Below are 26649 nucleotides of genomic sequence, written 5' to 3' on the forward strand. Positions count from 1 at the left end.
GATTAGTATTGTGGCATTGCTAATTGATGGTACTTTCAGCTCTCTGTCTGGTTGATATGGATCTCGATACCTCACCAATATGTATTTTGGTAATCAAAATGATGAAATGAATGAAGCAGGTGCTTATATGTTGACTCTATGTTTGGCATGTACAGACGATGAATGCACATACATTAATATAATGTGTATTGATACATATGCATGAAACCCTTTGGGGGTGACAGCAAAGGGGAGGGAAGCATTCTGATCCCTTTCAAAGGAAACAATGAAGAAAAAAAACAAACCATAAAAAAGGGTTGGAGTTTAAAGTCATAAAAAGAACTTATCACTCAAATATTTTGGTAAATTAAGGTTGGTTTAATTTGATTGTATTGCACCTTAGCCACTGGAGAAAAGACAAGAATGAGCTGTGGACAAATGTATGATGAAATGAGCAACATATGTAAATGAGTGGCCCTGCATAAAGAAAGATGTTGAATATGTAATTCGGGATGGAAAACCAGAGTTTGGCAGTAAACTGTCCGGTGTTCTTTAAGCGTGTCACGCTAAATTAGAGTGTCAACTTCATGGGGAGTTAAATGAAAAGATGCCATAGAGCCCTCAAAATCCTACTTTTCATATTTCATTAGGCATAAACTAGCAATAGATGCTTGTAAATACTTTGTTTTGTGAAAATGCGCAACCATATTTAATATGGTATGTGTTCTACATTAATGTGACAACTAAATCAATGACTAATTATAATTTTTATGAGAACAGAGGTCAACAGTGCCATTCATGTGTCATTACTGTCAATGGGTTAATTAAAAGGTGACTGGTAAACTGTGGTGTTTTGAAACATTATTTCTCCCAACTCCAGATGCATCATAAAGCCCAGGGGACAGATGGATAGTGAACTGTAGTCATAAAGGGCCCGGCTGGTTGGTTTTGCATCCCTCTGTCGAGGTGAGCATAGGACTAGCATTGGCACACTTTAGACTTGGTTAGGCTGTGGCTTTAAATTGGCCTCTGAGTCAGGCCATTGTTCCAAGTGCCAAGCAGAAATCCTAGGCCGACGATGTATTGATTTATTCAAGCAACGAAACCACATCTGGAACAGTGTTGTACATGAAAGCAACAGTGTTGAGTGACAAACACATTCTTTGCGCATACATTTCCATGGCCAGTACAGTCTCGCATGACCATAGCTCTCCCCACAGGCTGAGTACAATTTGGAGCGCCCAGGACAAAGTACACTCATGCGAAACGGGAGTGCCCTGGCAAACTTTCACTAGATGGACAGTTAGATGCGGAAAAAGTTCTCTGTCTCGATTCGTGGTGCCCATAGGTCATTGAGGAATCCCTTCTCTGAGCAGCACAAACAAGAAGAGCTGGTTGACAAAACATTTTTGTTACAAAGGTATGTCAACCCTGAGTTTGGAATTAAGAAGTTAAAATCTGTGATTTATATATAGAGATATAAAAATAGATGATCATACTAAGACTAAAAAAGTGAAAGAAATCTCCATGTCAATACTATATATATATATTTAAATTTGTATTTTATTTTTTGTTGTGAGTTGTTTTGTAGGAGAATGCCCTGGTGATGCAGACACCAATAGACACGAAGCAAAAGGAGTTCAACATGGAAGCTCAAGTATGGATCTAATCAGTTCCTGGATAGAACTTTTCTTGAGGGAGTCACATGAGCACAGAGGCAGAAACTTCCAAGTAATATCAAACTGGTGTCAAAAGCAAAGCTGTTGTGTCATTGAAGATCAATTTCAACGTAGACCCTAGAGGAGGATGAACTGATGAAATGAAGTGTTTTTGTTACTCACTGAAGATGAAGGGGGCGGGGACCCCAAATCTGTTTCGATTTATTGACACAACGGTCAGACGTTAAGGGAATAAAAGAAACAGCGCCATCACGGAAACAGGAATTGGACTGTTTGAGAGAGAGGTGCTGAGTTATTGCCTTTTTTTTTACCCTCATATTAGAAATGAAATTCTAGATTTTAGTGTCAGTACCTCCAAATCAATTTGGTATTGTGTGATTAGAGTAGAAGACAATAGCTCCAAGAAAACCTTGTATTTTATTTTCTTTTTTTTGAAACTCACCCTTGCTCCCTATAAGCGTGGGAGAAACGTGCCTTCTCACGGAGACCTCTCACTGAGAGCTGGCCATCAATACTGTACTTGTAGTGTGAAAGTTTCTTCTTTTTCTCTCTTGTTGGTTTGCTTGTTGCAAATGCTGTTATCTTGGGGGTTGGCCTGATTTTACAAAGAGATTTTTTTCCTAAATATATTTTTTAATGAGGAAAGGAACAAAAGAAACTCACAACACGAGATTCCTTTACTTCAGCAGCATAAAAGCAAATGAAGGTAAGAAAATCTCCTGGTATGAAAGAGTTGAGTAAGAATTCTCTAGGAGAAACACGGTCCTCAGAGAGAGCTGAAGGAAGGAGGAAGCAGGCCAGTCTGGCACCCGGTATTCTTTGGGAAAACAAAAAAGGGAGGCAGATTGCTGGGCTGCTCTCTTCTTATAGAAAACAGTAGGTTTTTGTGGCATGGTCCATCGTCCAATTGTGTAAGAAAAGAAGGAAGTTGGCCGTTCAAATAGCTAAGATGCAGATTCATCCGACCCCAAACCCAGGATTATCTGCGCAGTCTCTGCAGTGCCAGGGCGATGCAGAGGAGAGACCACGAGAGCGGGGAGTGGCCGAGCTGGCTGGCAGAAGAGTCTACTTCTCTTCGATTGGAGTCAACTGCAGGGGCCTCCGTGGTGACAAACTCAAACTCCGTGGGGCACACATCATCCATGCAACCACTGCCACTCCCTGACCCACTGGATTCATCACCTAGGGTAGAAAGATTACAAGAAGAAGAACAAGTTGGGTACATGTACACCAAAGTTTACAAGAGCCAAGAGAGGGAGGCGGCCATCAGCAGGTGACTGGATGACAAAATGCGGTCGATACATACAATGACCTATTGCTCAGCCAGAGTGAAGTCCTGATATGTGATGGGTGAGCTATGCAAACAACAGCTATGGAAGCTATTGCAGGGAGTGGTGTTGGACACACACAAAAACAAATATTGTATGATTGGATTTACATGAAAAATCTGCAAGAGGACAAAAGGAAAAAAATCTGTAATCTGTGTATAGAGGCCAAAGTGTATTAGTTTCCAGGAGTAGGAAGGAAGGGGAAGGAGGAAGTCGCTGTTTAGGGGACACTGGTTTCAGTTAGAGGGGCTGAAAGACGTGGTTGCACAAGCATTGAATAGAATGAATGCTGCGGGTGCATGTGAAGAATGTCGGAATACCCGTGTTCTGATACATACAGATTGACCACCGTTTTTCAAAAAAGAGCTTAACGCTTACTGCAACCATGGGTTCTAATAGAACCACAATTTTGAGGCTGGCACCCAGTCGTGTTTCCCTCTGTTGGGCATAGGGTTGGAGCTGACTCAACAACACCCAGGAAGAACAATAATAAAGAGTTGGGGGGGAGAATCCCCCAAATAAGGGTGTAGTGGTCAGATGGGAGAGATCTCGCTATTCACTAGTCTCAGGCCTTACCCCAGATGTTTGGTTTTAAAGGGCAGGTTTGAGATGGGTGTGGGGACAGTAGAGAAATCTGCTCTTGAACTACTATATTACTTGATTTAACAAAGTCGCACAACCTAAGGATCATCTGACTCCCAGACCCCATGGGAAACCAGACCTCCTATCTTGGCAGTGGAGTGTGATTTTCTGACCAAAGTTTCCTTATGAAATCCATTCTTTGTTCTTTATGTGCATTGGGGCCATAGTCTCAGCCGATGCCGTGTTTTCATAAAGTATTTTGAAAAGATGCTTTAAAGGAAGACAATGTTGGAACCCTTTCTTACTTTTTACTCCAGGAAATCAGAGGAGTAAGTAGCAAATATGTGTGGAGGGTTTTCTATCCCCATCGAGAGTGACAGCCTTGGAAACCGCAGGGCGGTCCTCCCGGTCCTGGAGGGTCGCCATGAGTTGACACAGACTCTATGGCCATGACTTTGGTTCTGCCTTACATACTAGCATGACTTTTGATTACTTAAAAGATCATTTTGGTGAAAGACAAATAAGCCAAAGAAACACCATTTCAACAATTTCTACATGAAAAATTCAGCAACACCGATTGCATTCTTCAAGTTGTGTTACCATTCCAGCTGTCCCTCACCAAATGACTCCACCATCGTTCTCTTAAACTCGCGTTCCCTCCAGTTTCCTTTCCAAACGTGTACGATGCCATTGCCATTCTAGTGACTGGCATTTAGATGGTTCTTTAAAAGACCACCATGATCAAAGCAGGTGTACTTTGCTAATTAAAGGAAGCCTTTTGTTGTTGTTGTTATTCAAAAAACGACTTCAGGGGGTAGTTTGGGTTTAAGGTTTAATGATGATCTGAGGGCAAAAAAATGTAGTCTCAATGGTTCCAGAATGTTCCACCCCTACTTTTGGTCAGGATTCTTCTCTATGATCTTTGGTCAAGATGTTCAGTCATGGGAACAGACTCTGGCATCTCTGATCGCCTCCCGAGGGCAATGGTGGACTCTGCTGCAGCCAGCTTCTTTTTAAACCAGGAGCTGATTAACTAGAGCTCCCCAAGACAAGCTGGTGAGCTAAAAAAGATGTTTGTTTGTTTTTATATTGTAAAATGTTTGTAGAAAACCCAAGTGAAGAACCGTATTTTGTGATATATGACCGTGTATGTGCAATTCAAATGTCAGTGTCGACATATGAAGTTTTATTGGAATATAACCACAGCCATCTACTGAAGCCAAACAAAACCAGTTAGTTTTGGGTCATTTAAAAATCATGGCGAGCCCATGAGATTGGGAATCAAGCTGTGCTTCACTGTGTTTTCATGAAGGCGACCATTTGGAAGCAGAGTGTCAGGGAATGAAGGAATGCCTTGAATGTTCTCCTTGAACGAGAAGAGCAGAACTCTGTACCACATAAGTTTGTGTCTTCCTGTGCCCACCCCCTTGCCCCTTTATGTGGGATGTCGACAAACCAGATCAGAGAACTTGAATACACTCTACTAAGTTCTTAACATTTTCTCTGATGTACCTTTAGTAGTCTTTACAGGGGTGGGGGTGGGGGCAGGGAATCCCATTAATTAAATTCAGAGTTATCAGAATTGCTAAAGGGAATTGTTTTGAGTGCTGGTATTATGAACAAGAAGTGATATAACCTTTACAATAATACTACTAAAGCAATTTAGAATATTAAAAATCTGGGCAGCGAATAATGACAGGATACTCCAGCTGGGGAAAATTAGGGCCTTACCTTTTCATGAAAAGGATCACAAATGCAAGCATTTAAGGGGCAGAGTGGGTGATTTTTTAAAAAGTCAACAATAATAAAATGATAATGGCTATAACATGTGATGGTGGTGGATACGTGAACAGTTGATGGAATTTTAAAATGGAGTATCAATCTTGTGCTAAACCTTGAACTAAGTTCTCAATTATTAATTTTAATTTGAGGAAAAAGGGAGTAAGACCTTTGCCTCTTGAATATGCCCCAAGATTTATAGACGGACATAGACATAACCCGTACTGATCAGAGGCAAGAGGAACAAAGCCAACGTCAACTAATTCCTAGTTACCTGCAATGTTTCACCATAACCACCATTCTCTCCATAATGAAGAAGGAGCCCTGGTGGGGCAGGGGGAAGTGCTTGGCTGTGAACCAAAGGTTGGTGATGTGAGCTCATCCTCATGCCACACGAGAAAAGACTAGGTGATCGGTCCCTGAAATGATTACAGCTTAGGAAACGCTCCAGGGCAAACAACAACATATAATAAGGCACTTTACTAGATATAGTATATTGTTGTTGCTGGGTGCTGTTGGGTCCATTGTGACTCAGAGTGACTCTGTATGACAATGCAAACCCCCATGGGGCTTTCTGAGTTCTTATCTTCCTGGAAGCAGATCACCAAGTGTTTCTTTCATGGAGTTGCTGTGTGGTCTTGAACTGACAGGCGTTAGGTTGACAGCTGAGCCCCTTACTCTTGCATCACTACAGTTCCTAGAAATAGTATATAGAATGGGTAAAACGAGGCAGATGGAACGAAGAGATAAACACAGGAAAAGCAGCAAAACGCAAATATTGAAGAGCAAGGGAGAAGTTTAGCAACGATGAAAAGAAAGCATGAGAAAATTCACAGCAATGAAGTCAGTCCAATTGGTACTTGTCCTGTGTTTAGAATTTTTAAATGTTCATTTTTGAGTTATTTAAAATGGAAGAAAGCACTAAACTTTTCTTTAGGCAACCATTCAGTGGGGTGATGGTTCAGAGTTATCTGGCTTAATGGCTTCCATCTGTAGCATGCTCCTTTCTGTCTCATCGACTCAAGCGTGCACACACCATCTTTGCTTCAGTGCCCAAATACAGAACCACTGGCAACTGGACATTCTGTGTTCAAGAAGACTGTTCCTGGGACCTCTCTTGGTCAGGAGAAACATTTAAAAAGTACACACAGCAAAGCTCCCCCTTCTAGTTATGCATCTTGAAATCACTTAGTCCACCCCCCCCAATTTTCATATTCTTAATAAAAATGTCAATGTTCTTCATAGCCTTTCAAATTACTTCGGTAGCTTTTATGATCTTTAATAAAATAGCTGCATGCAATACTAAACACATCAGCATCTTACAAGCTCTCCCAACATTTCAGAGACAAATTCCTACTGATGTGGATATGCACAGCGGGATCGAGAGGAAATCGAGTTATTAATCTCACTGTTTCAGCTCCTGTACATATTGTTTTAAAGTCCTTAAGAAGCAGGGATGCTCCCATTCTAAAGACGAGGAAGCAGAGAAACATGAAGTAGAATAGTTTCGCTAAAACTTCAATTACTATGTGATGAAACAGAGATTCCAGGGCAGGCTTGTCTGAGCAATCTTTGGCATCTCCTTTGGGGATGGTGGTTGGGAGTGGGCACGTCACTAGGGACAGTATAGATATGGGGAAGGACAACAGGAATTTGGGGCAGACACATCAAGGCTGATGGCAAAAGATCAACAAAACATAACAGACTAGAACAGAAAAGAACAAAACAAAACAAATCCATTGATTGCCAACTTGTTGATTCCAACCCATAGTGACCCTGTGGACGAGACTAGAAGTACCCCTAGAAGCTTCCAAGGCTGTTAATCTTTACAGGAACAGATAATTTCAGCTGGTGGTTTCAACTGCTGATTGTTTGATTATTCAAGTGCTTCCATCGTCGCACCACTCAAGAGCCAATGGGTAAGAAGGAAGGAGGTGTGGGAGGTGCTGGCCTGGTGGTGCTTCACTCTGTTGTACACAGGGCCATTATGATTGGGAACCAACTTGATGGCACCTAACAACACCAATGAGCATTTCCTACTCGGAAAGTTCCTGGGGTCTGCTAAGATTTCTTACTTGTGTCCTGGAAGTTGACGTCATTGCCATTGTAGGCATTCTTTAATTTGTTGGTCATCACGCGGAGAGCCATAATCTGCTGCCTGATGAAAGTGTCGGGCCGTGTGATGTCCACATCCACCTCGGGATTGTTGATCTGATTGGTCAGTCCATCGTTCATGATCTCAGGCAAGTATCTGCAAGGCATAGAGGGAGACAGGAAGTCGGGGGTGGGGTGGGGTGCCACAGGGATATGAAATCCAGCTTCTGTCATGCTGTCTCCGGCAGTGAGCCGAAACACTGGCCCCAAACGAACCCAGTGCCTGGAAGATGTGAAAGAGTAAAACGTGGGATACATTTTCTCCAAGGGAGTTTCAGGTAAAGCCACTTCAGCATGGCTTTTAAAGCGGTATTGGATTCTTAGGTAAACTTGCTTATAAATAAATGCGTCAGTGGGAGAGATCTGGGTAGTTTCCTTAATTCTCCTATTTATTTTGATATTAAGTTCAGGTCTTAAAAATTGCATATGACTCAAGGATGTTCTCCCTCAATGGAGGAGGCTCTGTCTCATGTTTTCATCAGAAGACACTTTGAAATGTAAACAAGGCTTCTTGGGAAAGTTTTCTATGTAACTAGTGATGTTACATATGTTACTATGTTCGCTTGCAATGGGACATTTTTATATGGGAATTTTTGTAGGGCAGTCTTGGGGTCTAATTCAATATTGGGTAAAATCTCAGGCCTCTGTATTCAGTATGTCTTTGACTTGTACTAAAATGTCAAAATGATCAATTTGTCCATGTCCACTGCTGAAGATGGTCGGTGTATTTATACGAGCGAAGGCTAATACTGGCAGAAAAGTGCTTGAAGCTCTCTGACTCCTGCTAGTGCTCCTGACGTGACTATTTTCCAGCCCTCTTACCCTTCTTCTGACGAGCGTGCTGGTGGTGTAGTGGTTAGGCTGCTAACCTCACGGCCAGCAGTTTGAAGCCACCAGCCACCAGCAATTCGGAACCCCGAAGACAGGGCTTTCTACTCCTGTAAAGGGTCACGTTTCGAAACTCCCCGGGGCACGTTGACCCTATTTTAAAGGCTCGCTGGGAGTCATCCAGGACTGGGCGGCAGTGAATCTGCTTGTTGGTGTTTTACTCTTCCTCTGAAGTTCCTCTCACATACAGACAGCTCACAAACAGTGAGCCTCCCAACTTCTGTTCTCCTTTCTCGTGCACCCTGCACACCTCGTCATGAAATAGTGTTTTCAACCTAGTTTAAAAACGCACATAACCTTTTGCTTAATAGTTTCCACCGAACCCCCCAAATTCACGTCCATTGGGTTGATTTTCATAGTTGCACTCTTTCACACTCCCCAGGTTATAAGCAGAAGTGGGAGTCAAATAATTTAACAACTGTTCGCTGCCTTACTGGCCATTTTATGTATTAAAATATATGTATACCAAAAGGTAATTTATTATTTCAACATGCTATCAGAACACGGCTCCAGCACAGAAGAAGGTTGAAAAAGAGGAAGCAGTGTACATTTGGGATTTCCACCTTGGAGGGAACCTTGGAGGGAACAAGTGTCATGTCAACAACCAGATCACCAAACTCAACAAAAACTAGGTATTGGTGCTGCTGAACCGATGCAAATGGGCTGAATCCCACCACCGGCCGTCTCTATGGGAGTAGACAGCCTGGTCTTTCTCCCTGGGAGCAGCTGGGACGCTTGACCGCCTGACCTTGGGAAATTCCAGGCACTGTGCTAAGCACTTTACATACATGAAAAAAATTAAGTTTCTTTTTTGCATTTTCAAAATTGTGGTGCATATCTAACACACTGTTTGCCATTTGGACATTCGTCACCTAGGCAATTCAGTGACGTCACTTAGGACTATGTTGTTCAACATCATCACCATTATGCGTTCACATGGTCTCATCACTCTTCACCACTACTCAGCATCCCCTAAGCACGGAGTCTTGTCTTCTCCTTCACTGGTAAGCACTAGGGAACACTGGTCTCCATTCCCTCTCCTGCCCAGAGTCAGCGTCTACGCGGAAGCATACAATACCTGTCCTTCGGTGTCACTCACTTCACTGAGCGCAATGATTTAGGGTTCATCTGTGTTGTACAATTTATAAACATTTGAAAATTCAGCGTGACAGCAAATCTCTGAGATGGATACTATTTTATCCCCATCCTACGAAATAGAACACGGAGGCTGTCTGTCTCCAGAACCCTGGGCCACACTTCCTGACTGGTCATAAATGCGATTTTACCCCCTTTTAGCTTAACCATCAAAGACCACCTCCATCCAGGTTTTCTGTCTTGTGCTACAAGACTCCATTCAAGGGACTCCACTCTCCTTACAGAATCTGCTCGCTGGATACCTCTTTAAGGAGCCCCAGTGGTTAAATTCCATGGTGAAATGCTCAGCTGTATCCATGGTTAAGGTCAGCGAGGCTGGAGCTGAGCAGCCACTATCTGAGAGGAAGGGGACACCATTGGCGTCCATCAAATGTCCAGCCGTGGGAACCCTATGGGCAGCTCTGCTCTAACCTAGAGGGTTGTGAGGAGTTGGAATCAACTTGCCAGGCAATGGGGTTAACAGGTCTTATGCCCAGCTCTGAGACCTGTGTGTTGCCATAATTCTAAACACATTTAACCAGAGCTTCCCGACTAAGACTGACTAGGAGGGAAGCTCTGGGACGCTTCTTCTGAAAGTCAACTAGGGAATGGTTCAGAATGGTCTGCTTCGAAACCTGTCATAGGATGGTTTGGGGTTGAGCAGTATTTTGTTCCATTGTGCATGTTGCTATTAACATGCTGTGAGTCGGTTCTGACCCATAGCGACCCCATGCACAACAAAAAGAATTACTGCCCAGTTCGGCGCCATCCTCACACTTGTTCTTATGTCAGAGCCCATAGTTCCAGCCAAGGTTCAATCCATCTCCTTGTGAGCCTTCCTCTTTTTGGTTGCCCTTCCACTTTAGCAAGCATGGTCCTTCTCCAGGAACTGGTCTCTCCTGACATGTCCAAATGATGCAAGTGTATGCATGGGGTCACCAAACACTGAGGCAGACCCAACCGGATGGCAGACAACATTTCTTAGGTTTACCTGTCCCACAACTCTTCCTTACCTGCCATGCTCTTTCATACCTGATCTCCAAATCTTCTTGAAGACTCAGGTGAAAATGATTACTTTCTCCTTTCGGTCTTTCCAGACCTTTCTAGCTCCAGAGGATTTGCCCACTATTTTGCAGGACTTCCAGGTTTGGTTGGGATTTTGTGCATTGAACACAGTTACCCAGACTAAAGAGTGTGCTAAGGCTGACATCTATTAGGCATGCTCACCAAACCATGTCTCTGCAGGGCTCCATTCACCAACTGTATCCCCATCCCTGCTCTCCCCCAACAAACCCATCAAACCCCTTGCCATCCAGCTGTTTCCAGCTCATAACAGCCCTCTAGGACACAGTAGGACTGCCCCTTTGTGCTTCTGAGACTTTAAACCTTTACCGGATCAGACAGCCTCATCTTTCCCCTGAAGAGCTACTGGTATCTTCGAACCAGTGACTTTATGCTTATTAACATTGAGATATGTGACCCACTAGCTACCAGGACTCCTTATTCAGCAGAAGAGGGTACTTTATGGAAGGGAGGGAGCCTTTTATAAAATTTAAAAATATATAAAGGTTAAGTGCACATCAAGAAAACATCCCAACCCAGTGTTGCCCAAGCTCACAAGTCCAACATTAGCCCATATGTCCAACACCAATCCACAAAGTCCTCCTCCATCTTACAAAACACACTATGATGCCGACTGCAGGGGGAAAGCCGAGTCAGTGAATATGTAAGCATCTCAGCACTGGCAGGGGTCTCCATACGGCTGCTCCAGCACCCAGGGCTGCATCGGGGTAGGTCCATGTGGCTTCTCCTCAGGGATGTCTTGCAACCAACCTTGTTGGTTGAAGCAGGGAACTGGCTAAGGCAGCTGCACCCTGGTCCGACCATTAGAAAGCAAGAGACCCAAGAACTAGAAAGGCGAGGCTCACTGAGTCATTTATCCCTCTGCCCTTCAATTAACCCCACATGTGTTTATCAGCCAGGTTGGCACAATAAACTAACTACCTCACAGCCCTTTCACTGAGATGGAATCTCTTGCATGATGCATTTGTGTAGGAATTGGTTTACTCAGCTTCATCCAGAGGGCCCCTCCAGCATATGCTCCATGTCTCCAATTATGTCTTGAACAAAATCGACTCCACACTGTTCACTAAGTAATGACTAATGAAACATGCCGAGTGCATTGCAAATTCCTTTCCATGGGACGTCCCAGTATTGACCGCCCTAGTAAATGTCCTAACAGAAATACTACATTGTAAAAAGTCATGGAACTGTATCTTTGCTTTTTTCAGTGAAGCACAACAAGTTCTGTCCTGCCTTTTAATTTATTTGGTCTGAGATTGTCCGGATGTAACTTGTAAAATGGGACATTGGGCTGAGTGCTGTTGAGGTGCAATTCGATGTGCACGGCACCGTGAGCTCCACCGAATTACTAAGGCTGATTGGACTGCGCACTAGCGAGTGCGCTCCACCGCCACGTGCTGATGCTGGGAGGCGAGGGGCTGGACGGGACCGCGCTTCCGGCGCTGCTCCTCTGCATTTTGGAAAATGCTGCCTGCCGCTGTGCTGCTGCTGTTGCATCCGAGTTGGGCTTTGCTTCCTTCCTCTGCTGTGTGCAGGGCACGGCTAGCCAAGACTCATTTATCAGAAGCTGAGAATGCTGCCCTCGGGAGTCTGACCATCCAGGAACAAAAAGAGACTGCCAAGTAAACCCAGCCTCTCACTGTGCCTGCCGATGCGCAGCCGCTTACAATAAAACAACTAACAATGCGCCGTGTCTTCAGAGACAGACCTTCCTCTCGGTGTGTTCAAAGGGCCACCGTAGAGACAAGGGGGAACTAAACTTAAGAAAGGAGTTGAAAAAGAAATGGGCGACAAGAACAACAACCCAGCTTAGGGAGAAAAAAATGTAGGATTCGGATAAGCATTTCTCCAAGGAAGGTGCATACATGGCCAACAAGCACATAAAAAGATGCTCATTATCATTAGTCATTGCCTGTGCTGTCAGGTAAGTTGATTGGGAATCACAGAGCCCCTAGGTGTGCCAAAGTGGAGCTGTGCTCCATAGGACGTTTAAAGGATGATTGCCCAGAAAAGCCCCAAACCCCAAAGCAAACTTACTGCCACAGAGCCAGTACGACGCACAGTGGGCCGCCAGGGTAGAGCAGAATGGCCCCTGTGGAGTTTTGCAAGATATGGTAGTGAAAGTCCATAGCCTAGTTACTATTTAATATTGCTAAACTGTATGTCTAAAGCGGTTTACATGGGAATTTTTGTTGTATGTAGATATTTACCACAGTTTTAAAAATGTGACTACCTTGCCAGTAGAGGAAGACCCTGGAGCTAACCTCATGCACGTCCCGAGGGCTGGAGCGTGGCCTGAGGATAGACAGAAGCCCAGATCTCAGGAGGCCACGGATCTTTGTTGCTACTCCGGTGTGGTCTCTTTACGTGAGCCCTGTCTCCTGCAAGCACGGAGCCATCTTTTGTCCGCCATGCTCTTGCTCTTAGAGGCCGCACAGCTCTGTGGCTTGGCAGCATTCTCATCTGGTTCTATTACAACTCTGGGAGATATGGGAAGGAGGGAGCCCACCCTCTGTCAAGTTACCTGCAGTGAGGAGGACTCAGAAGTAGTGACAAATTGGAGGGCCGGCTAGGACTATAACAGTCAGCTAATGCTGAGGTGTGGCTTTTAGGAGTGGCCAAGCCTATCTCCCCCACTGGGGTTGGCTTTCATTTTTGTCAGAGCGTGGCTAAGGATATATCGTTGACAGTTCTTTCAAAAATACTTTTCCTTACCGCAAACTTTAAGTTGCTAATGTTGTCATCCTTGATTATATTTATGGAGAGCTGGTGTGTCGTGGTTATGCATTGGCTGTGATCCGCATGATCGGCAGCTCTAAACCCCAGCAGCCTCTCGGAAGAGAGATTGGGCTTTCTGTTACGTTTACTCTCTCAGAAGCCCACGGGGGTCGCGATGAGTCAGCACTGACTTGACGGCAGGGAGGATTATATTTGATTATATGACTGACTAGGTGGAAGAAGATCATGAACTGTCGCATTCAACTGCGTAAGGCCCAACAGACACTACGCTGGGAGCCCCGTTTCAGAGCAGAGAGCTCTGTCAACCCAGAGGCTTTACATACGGCTCACCTCCACAGAAGGTTTGCACTGGCCAGCCACAGTCCCTCAGCCCTCACCATTCAAATTAAGGCAGTGCCTTCAGAAAGATGTGCCCAGGGTACCTAAAAACGTATTATCCCTGGGTTTCCACCTCATGTATGCCTAGGCTTATTGCCAACCAAACCTGCTCCGACGTGTCTCTGTGATCCTCGAGGGACTGCAAACAAGCTCTCTCAGGTATGAACTTTTCTGAGTCGCCTAAGGGTGTCTTCAATACAGGGTCCAATCCAAACCACGGCTCCACAGGGGACCTGCAACGCCAGCTCAATTCAAGTCAGAGAGGTCAGCTCAGAAGGCATGATGACAATTAAGATGGCTAGTTTGGGGGGATGCCCATCGGGTCAGCCCTCAGAGGGCTTATGAGGAAGGAGTTTTTAAAAAATAGGAAACTGTAATGGTAAAAAAAAAAAAAAAAAGGACAGGGCATTTTTGCCAATGCTTTTTTTTTCCATCATGAAAATGCACTTGCACATTCTTCAAAGGTAGCAAGGACTGTCCTATGAGAATTTCACTGGGAAACCTTACTCCATCTACCCTACACCATCATGTCCTAATCTTGCCCTTTTAAATTTATTGTTTATTCCCAAATTGGGGAAAGAAAAAAAGAAAAGGAACATAATTTGAATCCCTGAAGGATGCCAAAGATGCCTTTTGTGTAAACAGAGGAGCACAGATTCTTCACAGGAAAGCTAGGGACCTGGAAAGAGCACCTGTACAAGGTGTTTCCAGAGACCTAGATGGAGAATGGACTGAGAAACAAGAGCTTCACATTTTGATGTTTCGGTTTAATCGGTGCTGCTATGGTGTTTGCAGCAAAACTTTTGGACGTGGCCTCCTGTGGCGGTGCTGGCTGGGAGCAGAGGCGCAGGCACCTCCATTTCTGTTGGCAGTTGCCATTGTGTAGGGGCTGCATACTGAGGCATGAGGGAGCACAACTCTTGGGTTTTCACGGGGTTCAGACCTAGTGACTGTCCCTGGCGGGGGGAGGGGGGGGCACAAAAGGTTTTTGCTCAGCTATGGATTGAAAGATTGACAGTTCAAACTCATGCTACAGAAGAAAGGCCTGACAATTTGTCCAGAAGACCCCACGGAGGTCAGGTCCTCTGTAACACAGGGGTTTCCTCGAGCTGGAAGTGCCTCAGTGGTGATGGGTTGGGGTTGAGTTGGGACTAGTTAATGTCTGAAAAGTGAGGCACTGCCAACGAAAGTTAGCCCACGGATGCCTGGTGGGGTTGGCATGAGTCCAAAGGGGTGTTACGAAGTAAGGAGGGAGATTAGGGGTTTGTAGGTGCTAGCCTGGGTTTGTTTAGGTGTCTAATACTCACAACTTGACCAATAGACAACATCCTGGTGAAAAAGCAAAGCAAAGCAAAGCAAAGCAAAGTTTGACGTTGTCCAAGATTGCAGCTTCCTTGCCTGCATAATTAATGTGCATGGCAGCAGCAGTCAAGAAATCAAAAGACGTACTGTGTCATGCAAAAGACCTCTTTAGTTAGAGAGCACAGGCGGCACTGCGGGCTGGAATGTACCCGACCCAGGGCCTGGCATCCTCAAACCAGACCATAAAGAAAAGGAAGACTCGATGTCTTTGAATATCGCTGTTGACACAAAATACCGAAAGTACAGTGACTGCAGTACCTACGTTCAAACATCTCTAAAATGAGATAAGCCCTGTGGTAGTAAAACTGGAACTCATCTGAAATGAAGCCAATTATAAGCCCACTTAGTGTGAATATTAAGACATTTTTCTGTGGAAGGATGACTGTGCTTGATTGTGTGGTGTAGCTTCCAGGCCCGCTGGGAGTAATGCATGAGAGCCAGTAAAACCATTCTGATGCTTTTCTAATATCTGAAAAACCCCACAACACATACAACCCGGAGGGTTTCAAAGAAAGAATTATGAACCTATGGCGTCTATAATCTCCTCAAAAGCTTTTTTTGGAAATCTAAGGTTTAAGTGCATTTCTAACATCCTGGAATATAGGCTACTTGTTGCCTTTCCATTTTCCCTGCCTGCAAAGTGGTGTTATCTGGGGCAGGCTGTGACCCTTCGTGTTAAGTGGGTTTATAAATTCTTCAAGGCTGTTAAACTGGAGTTGCCTCTGTGTTAGCTACATCCTGAATATGCCACTGGGGCATGGGAGAGGGGATGTGAATTTTGATCCAGAATTTTGAGATAACCCCAGGGCCCAACAGTGAGACTGTGGGGCAGTCATTTAAGCAGAGTCTCTGGGTGGAACAAATGGATAAACGCTCGACTACTAGCCACCAAGAAGATGGTGTGAACCTACCCAGAGATGCCTTCGAGAACGGGCCTAGTGATCCCACGCGAACACCCTAAGGGGTCGTGCTTCTCGGTACAGTCGGGTCCCCAGGAGTTGGGATTGACTTGATGGAAACTAACAACAACACCATCAGTCCCTAACCGTGCCTTGGGAATGGGTGGTGGTGGGGCGGGTGGATTTCAGTGGTAGAATTCTCCTCTTATCTCTTGAGCAGCCCCCAACTGTCTGTCAGGGAGCTGACCACACCAGCAGCTGATTGGGACTCCCACTTACCTTGTTTGCTTCCAAGGATGCCCCCTTGAGCTAACCCAAATGGGAGCTCTTTGAAAAATATAATGTACCATGCAATTCCAATGTATTCTAATGAGAAGCAAACTGCTAGCATGACTTCCCCCAATGTCAGCTTGTTCCTTTGCAGTGGCGGGCAGAAGCTGGCATTTAGAGCCCGAATTCACACACAGGAGAACGGACGCTGCGACAGCTGCAGAATCAGCAGCGTGACACGTTCCGGGCATTTTAAAGTCTGCACAGCTCACTCATCGCAGCCACGGGCAGAAGCTACATTCATGGACTTAACCTCAGCTCTGCGGCCCAAGTCACTGCTGCCAAGTTGTTTCTGACTCAGAACAAACCACAGGCCAGAGTCGAACTGCCTCAGCCAGTTCCCAAAGGCTGTCATCTCGGAAGCCAGTTGCCACCTGTTTGTCCTGAGAAGTGGCCAGTGGGTTTGAACCATTGACCTTTTGGTTAGTAGCATAGGGTCTAACCATTGTACCATCAGGGCCCCCTAACTCCCCAACCCTTACACTCATAGTAGGACTAGCGTCAGTCATCTCAGAAGAGACAGCAAAGGGGGCCTTGAGTCAGTGTCCAGCGATGCTCAGCTACTGACCAGCAACATGCCACGCCCCTCTTATTCATAGCCATTTCTGCCCAACATTCTCCACTCAGAGGTCTTTGAAGCTTCTCTGATCCCCAGGACCAGGGGTCCTCCAACTTTTTAAACAGAGGGCCAGTTCACTGTCCCTCAGACCCGTTGGAGGGCCGGACTATAGTTAAAAAAAACAAACTATGAACAAATTCCTATGCACACTGCACATATCTTATTTTGAATTAAAAAAACACCGGCGGACCGGATAAATGTCCTCGGCGGGCCGCATGTGGCCCGAGGGCCGTAGTTTGAGGACGCCGGCCCAGGACAGTCAGGGCGGGCTCCTCTCACAAGTCTGCCAGAAGAAGGATAATGGTAAGTTGGAAGGCCACGGGATTTAATGACACAGTTCATCCCCAGACTGAGTTCCCACCTTTCCCAATGCGTTGCCTAGCCCAGTCGGAGAGAGAGAGTTTCACAGTTCGTTGAGCTGCAGCTGACGAGCTCTGGGACCTGTTCTGCAATCAGACTAAAACAGTATTGTCATGCCAGCTCCTGCCAGCCAAGTCCCTCTCTCTGACAGATCCCTCATCACAGTGCATCATTTCGCCCGTCTTCCATCTGCTCAGACTTACCCGGTGCGTGACTTGTTCTTTGCTGTGGTTAGTCCACCCACTGTGAGCGGGCAGGGTGACCGATCTGTTTGCGAGGGGTTTCAACTTTTCCTCTGTCTTTCAATTTCGTGCGTTTACCTCCTGGCCTCGGGAAGGAATTGCTGGGGACACAGTTATTTCTGTGAGCATCAGCTGGCTCGTAGAGTAGCGGAGGCTCCAGAGACAGCCGTGCTTCCAATGGCTCCAGTTAGTCAGCCGGCTCCTTAGTGGCCTCCTTTCAAAGAAAGGACGCTTGAGAGCTCACTCCTGGCTTGGTGGGTGTTACTGTTGGTGGCTGACCAGGCATCCTGGCTCATGGCGATCCACGTGTGCTGAGGACGGCTGTCCCATACAGGTTTCCAGGTCTTTGGGAAGGAGATGACCAGGGCTTGAAGACTGGGTGGGTCTGAATAACCAGCCTTTAGGTTAGCAGTTTCACGCCAATCTTGTGTGGCAAAAGCAGAAGGCTGTTGCCAGTCTCTGTGTGTGCGGTGGGGGCGGGGAGGAGTTCTGGATACGACTGCCTGGAGACATCGTGAACACTCTGTACTATCTGTTGTCCTGTGATGTCTCCCAGGGGCTGGTGAGTCTTGAATCTCAGCCCTGCTTTTGTCTTCTCTTTGCCCCAGAGCCTCCTCTCCCATCCTCATTCTCCCTCTCAATGTTGGGAACGGATCTCCATCAGGACCAGACAACCCTCACTGACGGGACAGAGCAGGCTGGCAAACTGAGACTCGAGAGCCACATGTGGCTCTTTAGGTACATGCATGTGGCTCTGAAGCACACCTGAAAACAGGTAAAGGAAATTATTCAGATAATGGTGACTTCATTTGTTTGGGAAAGTAGACTCATGGCTCTCGAATACTTTTAAAAGCATCATGAGGGACAGAATTGGCTCTTCTGTCTCACAAGTTTGCCAGCCCCTGACACCGAAGATGGACTTTGATATAGCTCTGTCCCGAGCAAGGAGGCACTGGTGGCTCAGTGACAGAGTTCATGTCCCGCCGCTGCCCCAGGCAGGAGGCCAGGGTTCCGTTCCCATCCCTGCTCCTCCTGCACATCCACCACCATCAGCGGAGGCGAGCACGGTGCTCCACCGCTGCCAGGCTCTGATGGACCGGGAAGGAAGGTGATCTAGCTCTGCAACTCAGCTCGGGAAGCTGCATGGGTTGCAAGGGCCCAAACTGATTATGGGATGGCTCAGGACCGCAACCACCAACAGTGCAAGTGGTCGCCAGGAGGCAGGGTCAACTCGAGGATAAGTCACACCAACAAATGTCCAAACCAAGCAAGACTCTTCCTCTGTGGACAAAAGGTGGGAGTGTATGTGAGGGCCATCAGAGACCAACTGCTGCCAGAGAAAGCTCTGCTCTTCATAGCTAGCCCTGTGGGCACACCGTGGAGATACTGCAGGGTTGGTCCCACACCACCTCAGGAAGGCGAGTCTCCAGGTACAGTGAACCAGAGGAAGCGCTGTAACGTTACGGTTGCTTGGATGACAAAGGTTGGACATCGTGAGAATGACCAAAAATGTGGCACAGGGACCCAATGAGCACATGCAGTTGGGGAACAAAAGCACGACGCGGGGTTGGCACAGACCTACAACATCTTACAAACCAGCATACAAACAAAAACCCAAACACAGTCTCTGCAAAGCAAAGGAAAACAAGCTAATCCTGTGTAAACACTGCATTTCTCTCCTATCTAACGATTCGTCTCCAGCGCTCTTCCCGACAGCTCATTCTGGCCACCCAGCTGCCTGCGAGGGTGAACGACAGCAAGTCCCCTTCCAGGTTTGGGGGGTCAGCCCGGGCACGTTAGGAGGCCTACGTCGCTCACTGACACCATGCCGCCTTCAGATTTCCCCCTTTGGCCTTCTGGATTATTATTAGTTTTCCTGCATTACTCACAGCCTTCCTTCAACTCCTACTTGTCTGGGTTGAATCAGAGGGCTTCTGCGCTTCTCCATTTCGCCTTCTGGGGTCCGTGAGAAACAGCCAGCGTCCCCTTTCTTAGGAAAATGCACTGAAAATGCTTCCAAGGCTGCCCCTCCTGGTGGACGGATGCTGCGGTGGGCGCTGAGTAAACGCCTTAATTAGCTATTCGGATCTGTAGGGTGTGATTGGGAGTACTAGTGGAATCAATTATCCCCCGATGATTCATCCGAGAACTCGGCCTTGACACTCGAGTGGGGATGACATCCTTCCTTGTGAAAGCTGTGCTGTCTTTCTGGACTTGACGCTCCCGTGAGCCTGTTCTGCAGGTGATCCTCTGTGGGGGAGGTCACAGCCGAACCAGACACCCACCTCACCCCCCCTTGCTGCGCTGCTCAGCTTAATGTGAGCAGGGAGCCCCACTACAGGAAACAGCCAGGGTATCAGAAAAGGCAATGAGAAAACCAACACTTGGAACATGTCCCTGAGGCTGGTATGTGTGGAGACAGAGAGAGAGAGAGAGAGAGAGAGAGAGAGAGAGAGAGAGAGAGCCTCTCTTACATTTTAATATGGCCTTAAAGTAGGGTTGCCAGACAAAATATAGGCTACTCGTTTAAATGGAGTTTTGAGATAAATAATGAATATTCCTTTTCATTGTGTTATTTTCGTGAAAGTATGTCCCATCGGTGCCCTATATTTTCATATGCTAAGTCTGGCAGTGTGGACTTAGAATCTTTCAACGTAATGCTGGCAGTCCCTGCGCCAGCAACAAGGGCATCAGCTGGAGAGGCAGGCGCCCTGGCCTGACCTCAGCCTTGGCTGACCAGCATCTGCATCGTAACCCAATCCCTGCCAGTGCAGCTGGAGGAACTATTAGCTCCTTGATCTTCACACTGTCCCAGGAGGTCAGAAAGGAAGTGGAGAGAGCCTCCTTGTCAGAAGGAAGAGCAACCAGGATTGAAGAACCTATTTTTCTGCCAAGGGCCATTTGGATAATTCTTTTTTTTTCTAAGTCATTTTATCGGGGGCTCTTATAACTCTTGTTACAAACCATACATCAATTGCATCTGACATATTCATACAAATATTCCATGGTTCTTTTCTGGACATTTACTTTCCATTGAGCCCTTGGGATCAGCTCTTCCTTTTCCCCCTCCCTCCTCCCAACCCTTGTGGCCTCCTGGTAGATTGTAGATTGTTAATTATTTTCAAATCCCACTCCGACGGCCATCTCCCTTCTCCTCTGGTTTCTGTTGTTCTTCCCCCTGACTGGGGGTGTGTGGTCATGTGCCATTCATTGCGATCGGTGCCCCGCTCCCTCCCCACCTAACATCATTCAAGGGTCACACTGGTCAAATACTTAATGAACACAACCCTAATGCAACGGCTCATAGTGATCCTGTAGGACAGGGCAGCACTGCCCCCATGGTTTTCTGAGACTGTAACTTTTTACAGGCGTAGAAAGCCTCGTCTTTTCCCCAGGGAGCCCTTGGTGGATTTCAGCTACACACCTTGTGGTTAGCTGCTCAATTTATAACCACTTGGTGGCAGTGAGTTTTAGAGAATACAATGGCTAGACCTGCTTTTCTTTTGTGTGGTGTGTGATGTTAGCTCTAGTGATGATTTTGCAGGTCTTATATGGCTCTTGGGATGGCCATTCTCCACCTGGGATTCTAAATATAATGAGGTCATCTGGCACTCTGAAATTCCCACGCACGAAGGGGCAGAGTCTCCCCCTGCACCTCCAGGCCTGCTTAGCCCCTGAGTAGAGGGAGGTCTGAAATGGGGTGAGGGTGGAGTGAGAGTGAATGAGCAGGTGGGGTGGGCTCAGATTCCAGGAATGCCTGCCCTTGGCCATGATCTCAACGCAGCAGGATTCACCCCGTGGTCGCGTGGCATCCACATCACCATTCTCTCAACACCAGGTCGGTCGGCATGGATTTCAGCCGCCAGCATTGATTTGCCACTAGTCTGTTGCCAGCTTTTTAGAAAAAACAAGTGAATCACTAGGACCAAGTGGACATTCCCACTGAAAAGAATCATTTTGAGTCTAAAAAGATAAAAATGCAAAATAGGTATGGTTCTGAATCAAGGAACTTTGGAGTAGGATTCAGAATATATATATATATATATGTGAGTGTTGGAAGAAAAGCCTGATCAAACACTTAAGAGACAAAAGGGCTGCAGGTGGGTGGGTCTGAACAAAAGGAGGCGGTTTCAGGTGCCTGTGGAATAAAACATAAAGAGGCAAAGCAATGCCTCAGACTAGGCTTTACAAGTCTCAGACCATGAAAGACCCTCTAGCGTCAGCAGTCATCTCAGTCACTTGTCCAGTCACGTCTGCTGATGGATTTCAAGGCACCAGTAGCTCTAACGGGAGCCCTGGGGGCACAGTTAGAGTTCTGAGTGGGGCTGCTAAGCACAAGGTCAGCAGTTCAAAACCACTGGCCGCTCCAGGGGAACAAGAGGGTATGTTCTACTCTAGTGAGCAGTTGCAGTCTCAGGAGCTGGTCAACCCCCTGTTGTAGGGTCACTATTGGGTTGGCATCAACTCCAGGGCAGTGAGTTTGATTTTATTGTTGTTGTTGTTCCTCTGAAAATCCATACTTCTAAAATAGGGGGGAAATGAGCAGCATTAAGAAGGTCAGTAAAAAATATTGTTACAAAATCATAGAATCTTTTCTTAACAGGAATAGCATCATGTGAAACTATTATTTCTGGACAGATCTTCCATCTGGGTTTATAAAACCCTGAAGGCGTGGTTTTCATCTCTCGAAGCTTTCCCTGAACAATTCCTGGTTCTGCTATTTTACACCAATGGCAGAATGGCAGGCTTGGCATTCTCGAGGGACTTGAAGCATGTTCCTAACTGTTCTTTGGGTTTGGGAAACAAAACAAAGTCAGAAGAAGCAAGATAGGGCTGGAGGGCGGATAAGGTAAGGTTTCCTAATGAAATTCTTACAGGGCAGCCCTTGCATCCCTTGAAAAATGAGCAGGTACATTGTCCTGATGGAAAACCATTTCTCAGTACAAATGCCCTGTCCGTTCTCTCACCAGTGCAGGTTTCTCATTCTTAAAATGCCCCCTAGTCTTAAAGGCTTGAAGGTAATCAAGCGGCCATCAAGCTCAGAAGCAACAAAGCCCACATGGAAGAAGCACACCAGCCTATGCAACCACGAGGTGTCGAAGGGATCAGGTGTAAGGCATCATCAGAACAAAAAATCTTACCATAGTGAATGATGGGGGGAGTGTGGAGTGGAGATCCAAAGCCCATTAGTAGGCCACTGGAGATCCCCTTGCAGAGGGGTCTCGGGGAGGAGATGAGCCAGTCAGGGTGCGATGTAACAATGATGAGAAATACAACCTTCCTCTAGTTCCTAAAGGTTTCCTCCCCGCTCCCACTACCATGACTCGAATTCTATCTTGCAAGACTGGCTAGACCAGAGGAGGTACACTGGTACAGATAGGAACTGAAAATACAGGGAATCCAGGATGGATGAGCCCTATAGGACCAGTGGTGTGAGTGGCAAAACAGGGAGGGTGGAGGGAGAGTGGGTAGGAAAGAGGGAACCAATTGCATGGAACTGTGTGTGGCCTCCTCCCTGGGGGATGGACAACCGAAAAGTGGATGAAGGGAGAAGTCGGACAGGGCAAGATATGACAAAATACCCATTTGTAAACTATCAAGGGCTCATGCGGGAGCGGGGAGCGGGGAGGGAGGGGAAAAATGAGGACCTAATGTCGGGGGTTTAAATGGAGAGAAAATGTTTTGAGAAACGATGTACAAATGCGCTTTACACAATTGATGTGTGTATGGATTGGGATAACAGTTGTATGAGCCCCTAATAAAATGTTAAAAAAAAAAAAAAAAGAAAAAAAAAAAAAATGCCCCCTAATCAGCTCCAGTTCTGTCTTTCAGGACCGTCTATCAAGATGATCCCCGTGGAGGCCCCCAAACAGTTGCCATAACCTTCTGAGCTGGCTTCTCTGCCTGGAGTTCCACTGCAACCGCAGCTCTCCTTAAGCCAAAACAGCAACCAGACACCCCAAGTTCACCGACGTCCAGTCCATGGCCACTCAAAGCAGACCTTTAGGTCAGGAGCAACTGTGGGGTTCTGAGACTGCAACTCTCTAGGGAGTAGAAAGCTTCGTCTTTCCAATTTTTGAACATTTTTTTTTCATTCTGATTCTCATTTTGATTCAAACTCACTGCCATCCGATTAATGCTGACTTATAGCGACCCCTGAGACAGTCACTGTTTACAGGAGGACAAAGCACTTTCTTTCTCTTGAAGTGCAGCTGGTCATTTCGAACAGCCAACCAGGCAACTCTCTGCCCAGTGTGTCACTACTGCATCACCAGGGCTTCTTGGAAGCTACGATTTTGATGGGATTTTTGTTGAAGACAACCTAACAAGATTACGATATTACTGAGAACTTGTCTGCAGCCATCCACTGAAGAATGAGACACGTGTAACCATGTTTTGTTTGGAAGAAAGCTGTGCATGTATGCTCTATAGTGCTAGTGGCAATATTAAAAATGTACCCTTATATAACTAGATTTTTCAATTTACAAAATAACTCAATACCATTTTTTTAAAAGGGGGGATTTCTTACATGCATTTAGGCATGAGTTTCCTGGTATTTTAGTGAAAAATAGCTTAAATTTAATTCGAGAGCTTAATTACTTACCTACTTACTATGGTATTAAAATAAATTTGTAGTATTAAGATTACCTTCCAGTGGAAGAATGTTTTCTTTAAAAGTAACTAAAACAAATCATAAAAATTTTCAATGGAAGCAATATTTAGGTTAAAAAAAAATTGACCACCTCATCTTTTTAAACAACATATTAGTTACATAATACAAGGATTGGGTGAACTTATAGAATCTTTTTGCAGATCCTTTTTTTTTTTTTGGTATTAACTTCATCGTTTCCTTCATCTACATAAAAGTTTTCAGTTGCTTCCCATTGATACAAACAAACAGGCAAACCCACAGCCATCGAGTCAATTCTAACTCCTAGTCACCTTGTAGACAGTGTAGAACTGCCACTCTGATTTTCCAAGAGAGTAACTCTTTGTGGGAGTAGAAAGTCCTCTTTTTCTCCTGCATACCAGCTGGTGGTTTCAAACTGCTGACTTTGTGGATTGCAATTCAATGCATAACCACTATGCCATCAGGACAACTTGACCACTGGAAATAGGCTAACATTCAAGTCTGCTCTATGAATCCAGGTCCTTCTCCATCTATACAGTCCTTTCCCACACCTCCAGCTCAACCACCCCTCACTAGAAGTTTCCAGACCCACTGAGCTCTGCCCATCCACTGCGTCTCTGCATGGATTGAATCCATTGCCGTTTTATAAGCACTTGATTCTCTGAGCCTTCCGTAGTGCCTGGGGCAGAAGGGCGGCTTAATAAGATTGCTGGTGGATTGATGGAAGGAACAAAGTAAAGTTGACTCTCTAAATCTTTTATAGAAGTAAGAATTTGTTTTATTCAACTCTCCTAGTTTGCATTTAAAAAAAGAAATCAAATCCATTACCAGTTGAATTGATTCTAATCCATACTTCTCTGGCATGTGATAAAGTAGAACAATTCTCCTGTCCCATTTTGGCGGTAACCTTTATGGAAGCAGTTCACCAGGGCTTTTTTCTGCTGGGCCGCTGGTGACCCATGTTGTGTCGTTTGTTTAGAGGCGGAGTAGCACAGCACAGCGACTACTGGGCTAGGGGTTCAGACACCAGTGTTGCTGTCCACTTTGTGCACTGGGTCATGTTGGAGCTCCTTTTAGCCTGTTCAATGGGAAACATAGCCAAACCATTCCAATTTCCTCTGGCTCTAAGTCCACGGGTTCCTATCTTCTGAATTCATCTTCTGGATGGAGCCTGGGGTCCTCCCGGTCCTGCCCCTCTTTGCAATTCAATGTGCCTTTGTAACGAAGTACTCACACAGTGCACCTTGCAGCCTGCCCAACTATCGATGGGAATGCGTTCCCATCCCAGGCTGCAGGGACATGGTGCAGCCTGTGGTATCCAGCACTGCCCCCATTAGGTTGTCTGGATAGCCTTGGCACAATCAGGAGGAAAAGGCCCATTCCAAGTTGGTCATTCGCCGCAGAATTTGCCAGCCAAAGTCTCCTTCCTAAAAGGCCCAGCGCTGATCACTCACACAGTGTTTTTGAATGATATGTTGCTAATGATCATGAATTTCCTTCTGTACTCTTCTGATCTGAACACCAGATATCGGTATGGGGGGACAACTGGAAATGATGACACCGTTTGCTGCAGTCCTCTTATTTTCCCCTTGTTAAGCTCTTCTCAGTCTGCTTGATAGTGTCATTACCAATCGATGCTAAAATGTGCAACTCTGCAGAGATAACGCCTAATGAGCTCCTCATCGGCACCCTGCCTTACTGTACGCAGGTTCCCAAGACCCTAATATCCACCTACTGCCTGATCCCTTTGGATCACAGCTCCTGCAGAAGATCAAAACCTCCCAGCAAGGCCTCAGAATAGACTCCCCTCTTAGCTTCTCTGCCTGCTGGTCAGCCCCCAAAGATTGTTTGAGTCCAATTTACCAGCTGCTCTACCCACTTGCGACCCTACTGGCAGGGCTCAGGCAGACTCCTCACCTGGTGTCTTGCCAAGCCAACCCCCAACCAGTTTCCCCATCCAACTTCTCAGCCCAGGCCACGGCCACTTCCAGGCTGCATCAAGAGCTGGAGAAATGCTTTATGAACTGCTAGTCCTACGGATCAGCAAAGCAGAATGAAGACAGAGAGGCATCCAGCTCTCATCATGACATTGTGATGGGACTTCCCAAAGCACGGGGCCCTTCCCTAGTGGCCCCTCCGTCATTTTCTTTGACCCTTCCAAAGCACACTGCAGCTTCCCCCTGCCCCCCTGCACCTCTCAGATGATAGAGAAAATTACAGCTACATTTTCATTTGGGCTTTAACTTGTGATGGTGAGGACAAGAGCAGCGCAAGTTTGACTAGAGATAAAAATAGCTGCAGTCTCTTAGAGTCATTAAGGGAACATAACAGGGCACGTCTGTAACCCCGGCATCTGTCACCATCCCTGTCCGCATCCAGAGGCAACGCATGCAGAAGGAGAATTGCACGCTTCATGGCACCTCGAGAGAACATGAAGTGTCCCCAGGTGCCGATCAAACCTGTCACTCTGAACAGCTGTCACC

The 26649-nt window shown here is 46.2% G+C and overlaps 1 protein-coding gene across 1 annotated transcript in view; it reads right to left on the reverse strand.

The window, feature by feature from the left end:
• Positions 1–8: 8 nt before the first annotated feature.
• The window catches only part of GPC6 (glypican 6), a 1378959-nt gene continuing 1352318 nt past the window's right edge, over positions 9–26649 (reverse strand). The window contains exons 8-9 of the mRNA XM_004709773.2: positions 7423–7598; positions 9–2840 (exon numbers count right to left, since the gene is read on the reverse strand). Of these exons, the coding sequence (XP_004709830.1) occupies positions 2638–2840; positions 7423–7598 (379 nt within the window). The 3' untranslated portion in view covers positions 9–2637. The remainder of the gene's footprint in view (positions 2841–7422; positions 7599–26649) is intronic.

This window comes from Echinops telfairi, unplaced genomic scaffold (genome assembly GCF_000313985.2).
Source record: "Echinops telfairi isolate 266 unplaced genomic scaffold, ASM31398v2 ScPeMD7_7405;HRSCAF=8443, whole genome shotgun sequence".
NCBI lineage: Eukaryota > Metazoa > Chordata > Mammalia > Afrosoricida > Tenrecidae > Echinops > Echinops telfairi.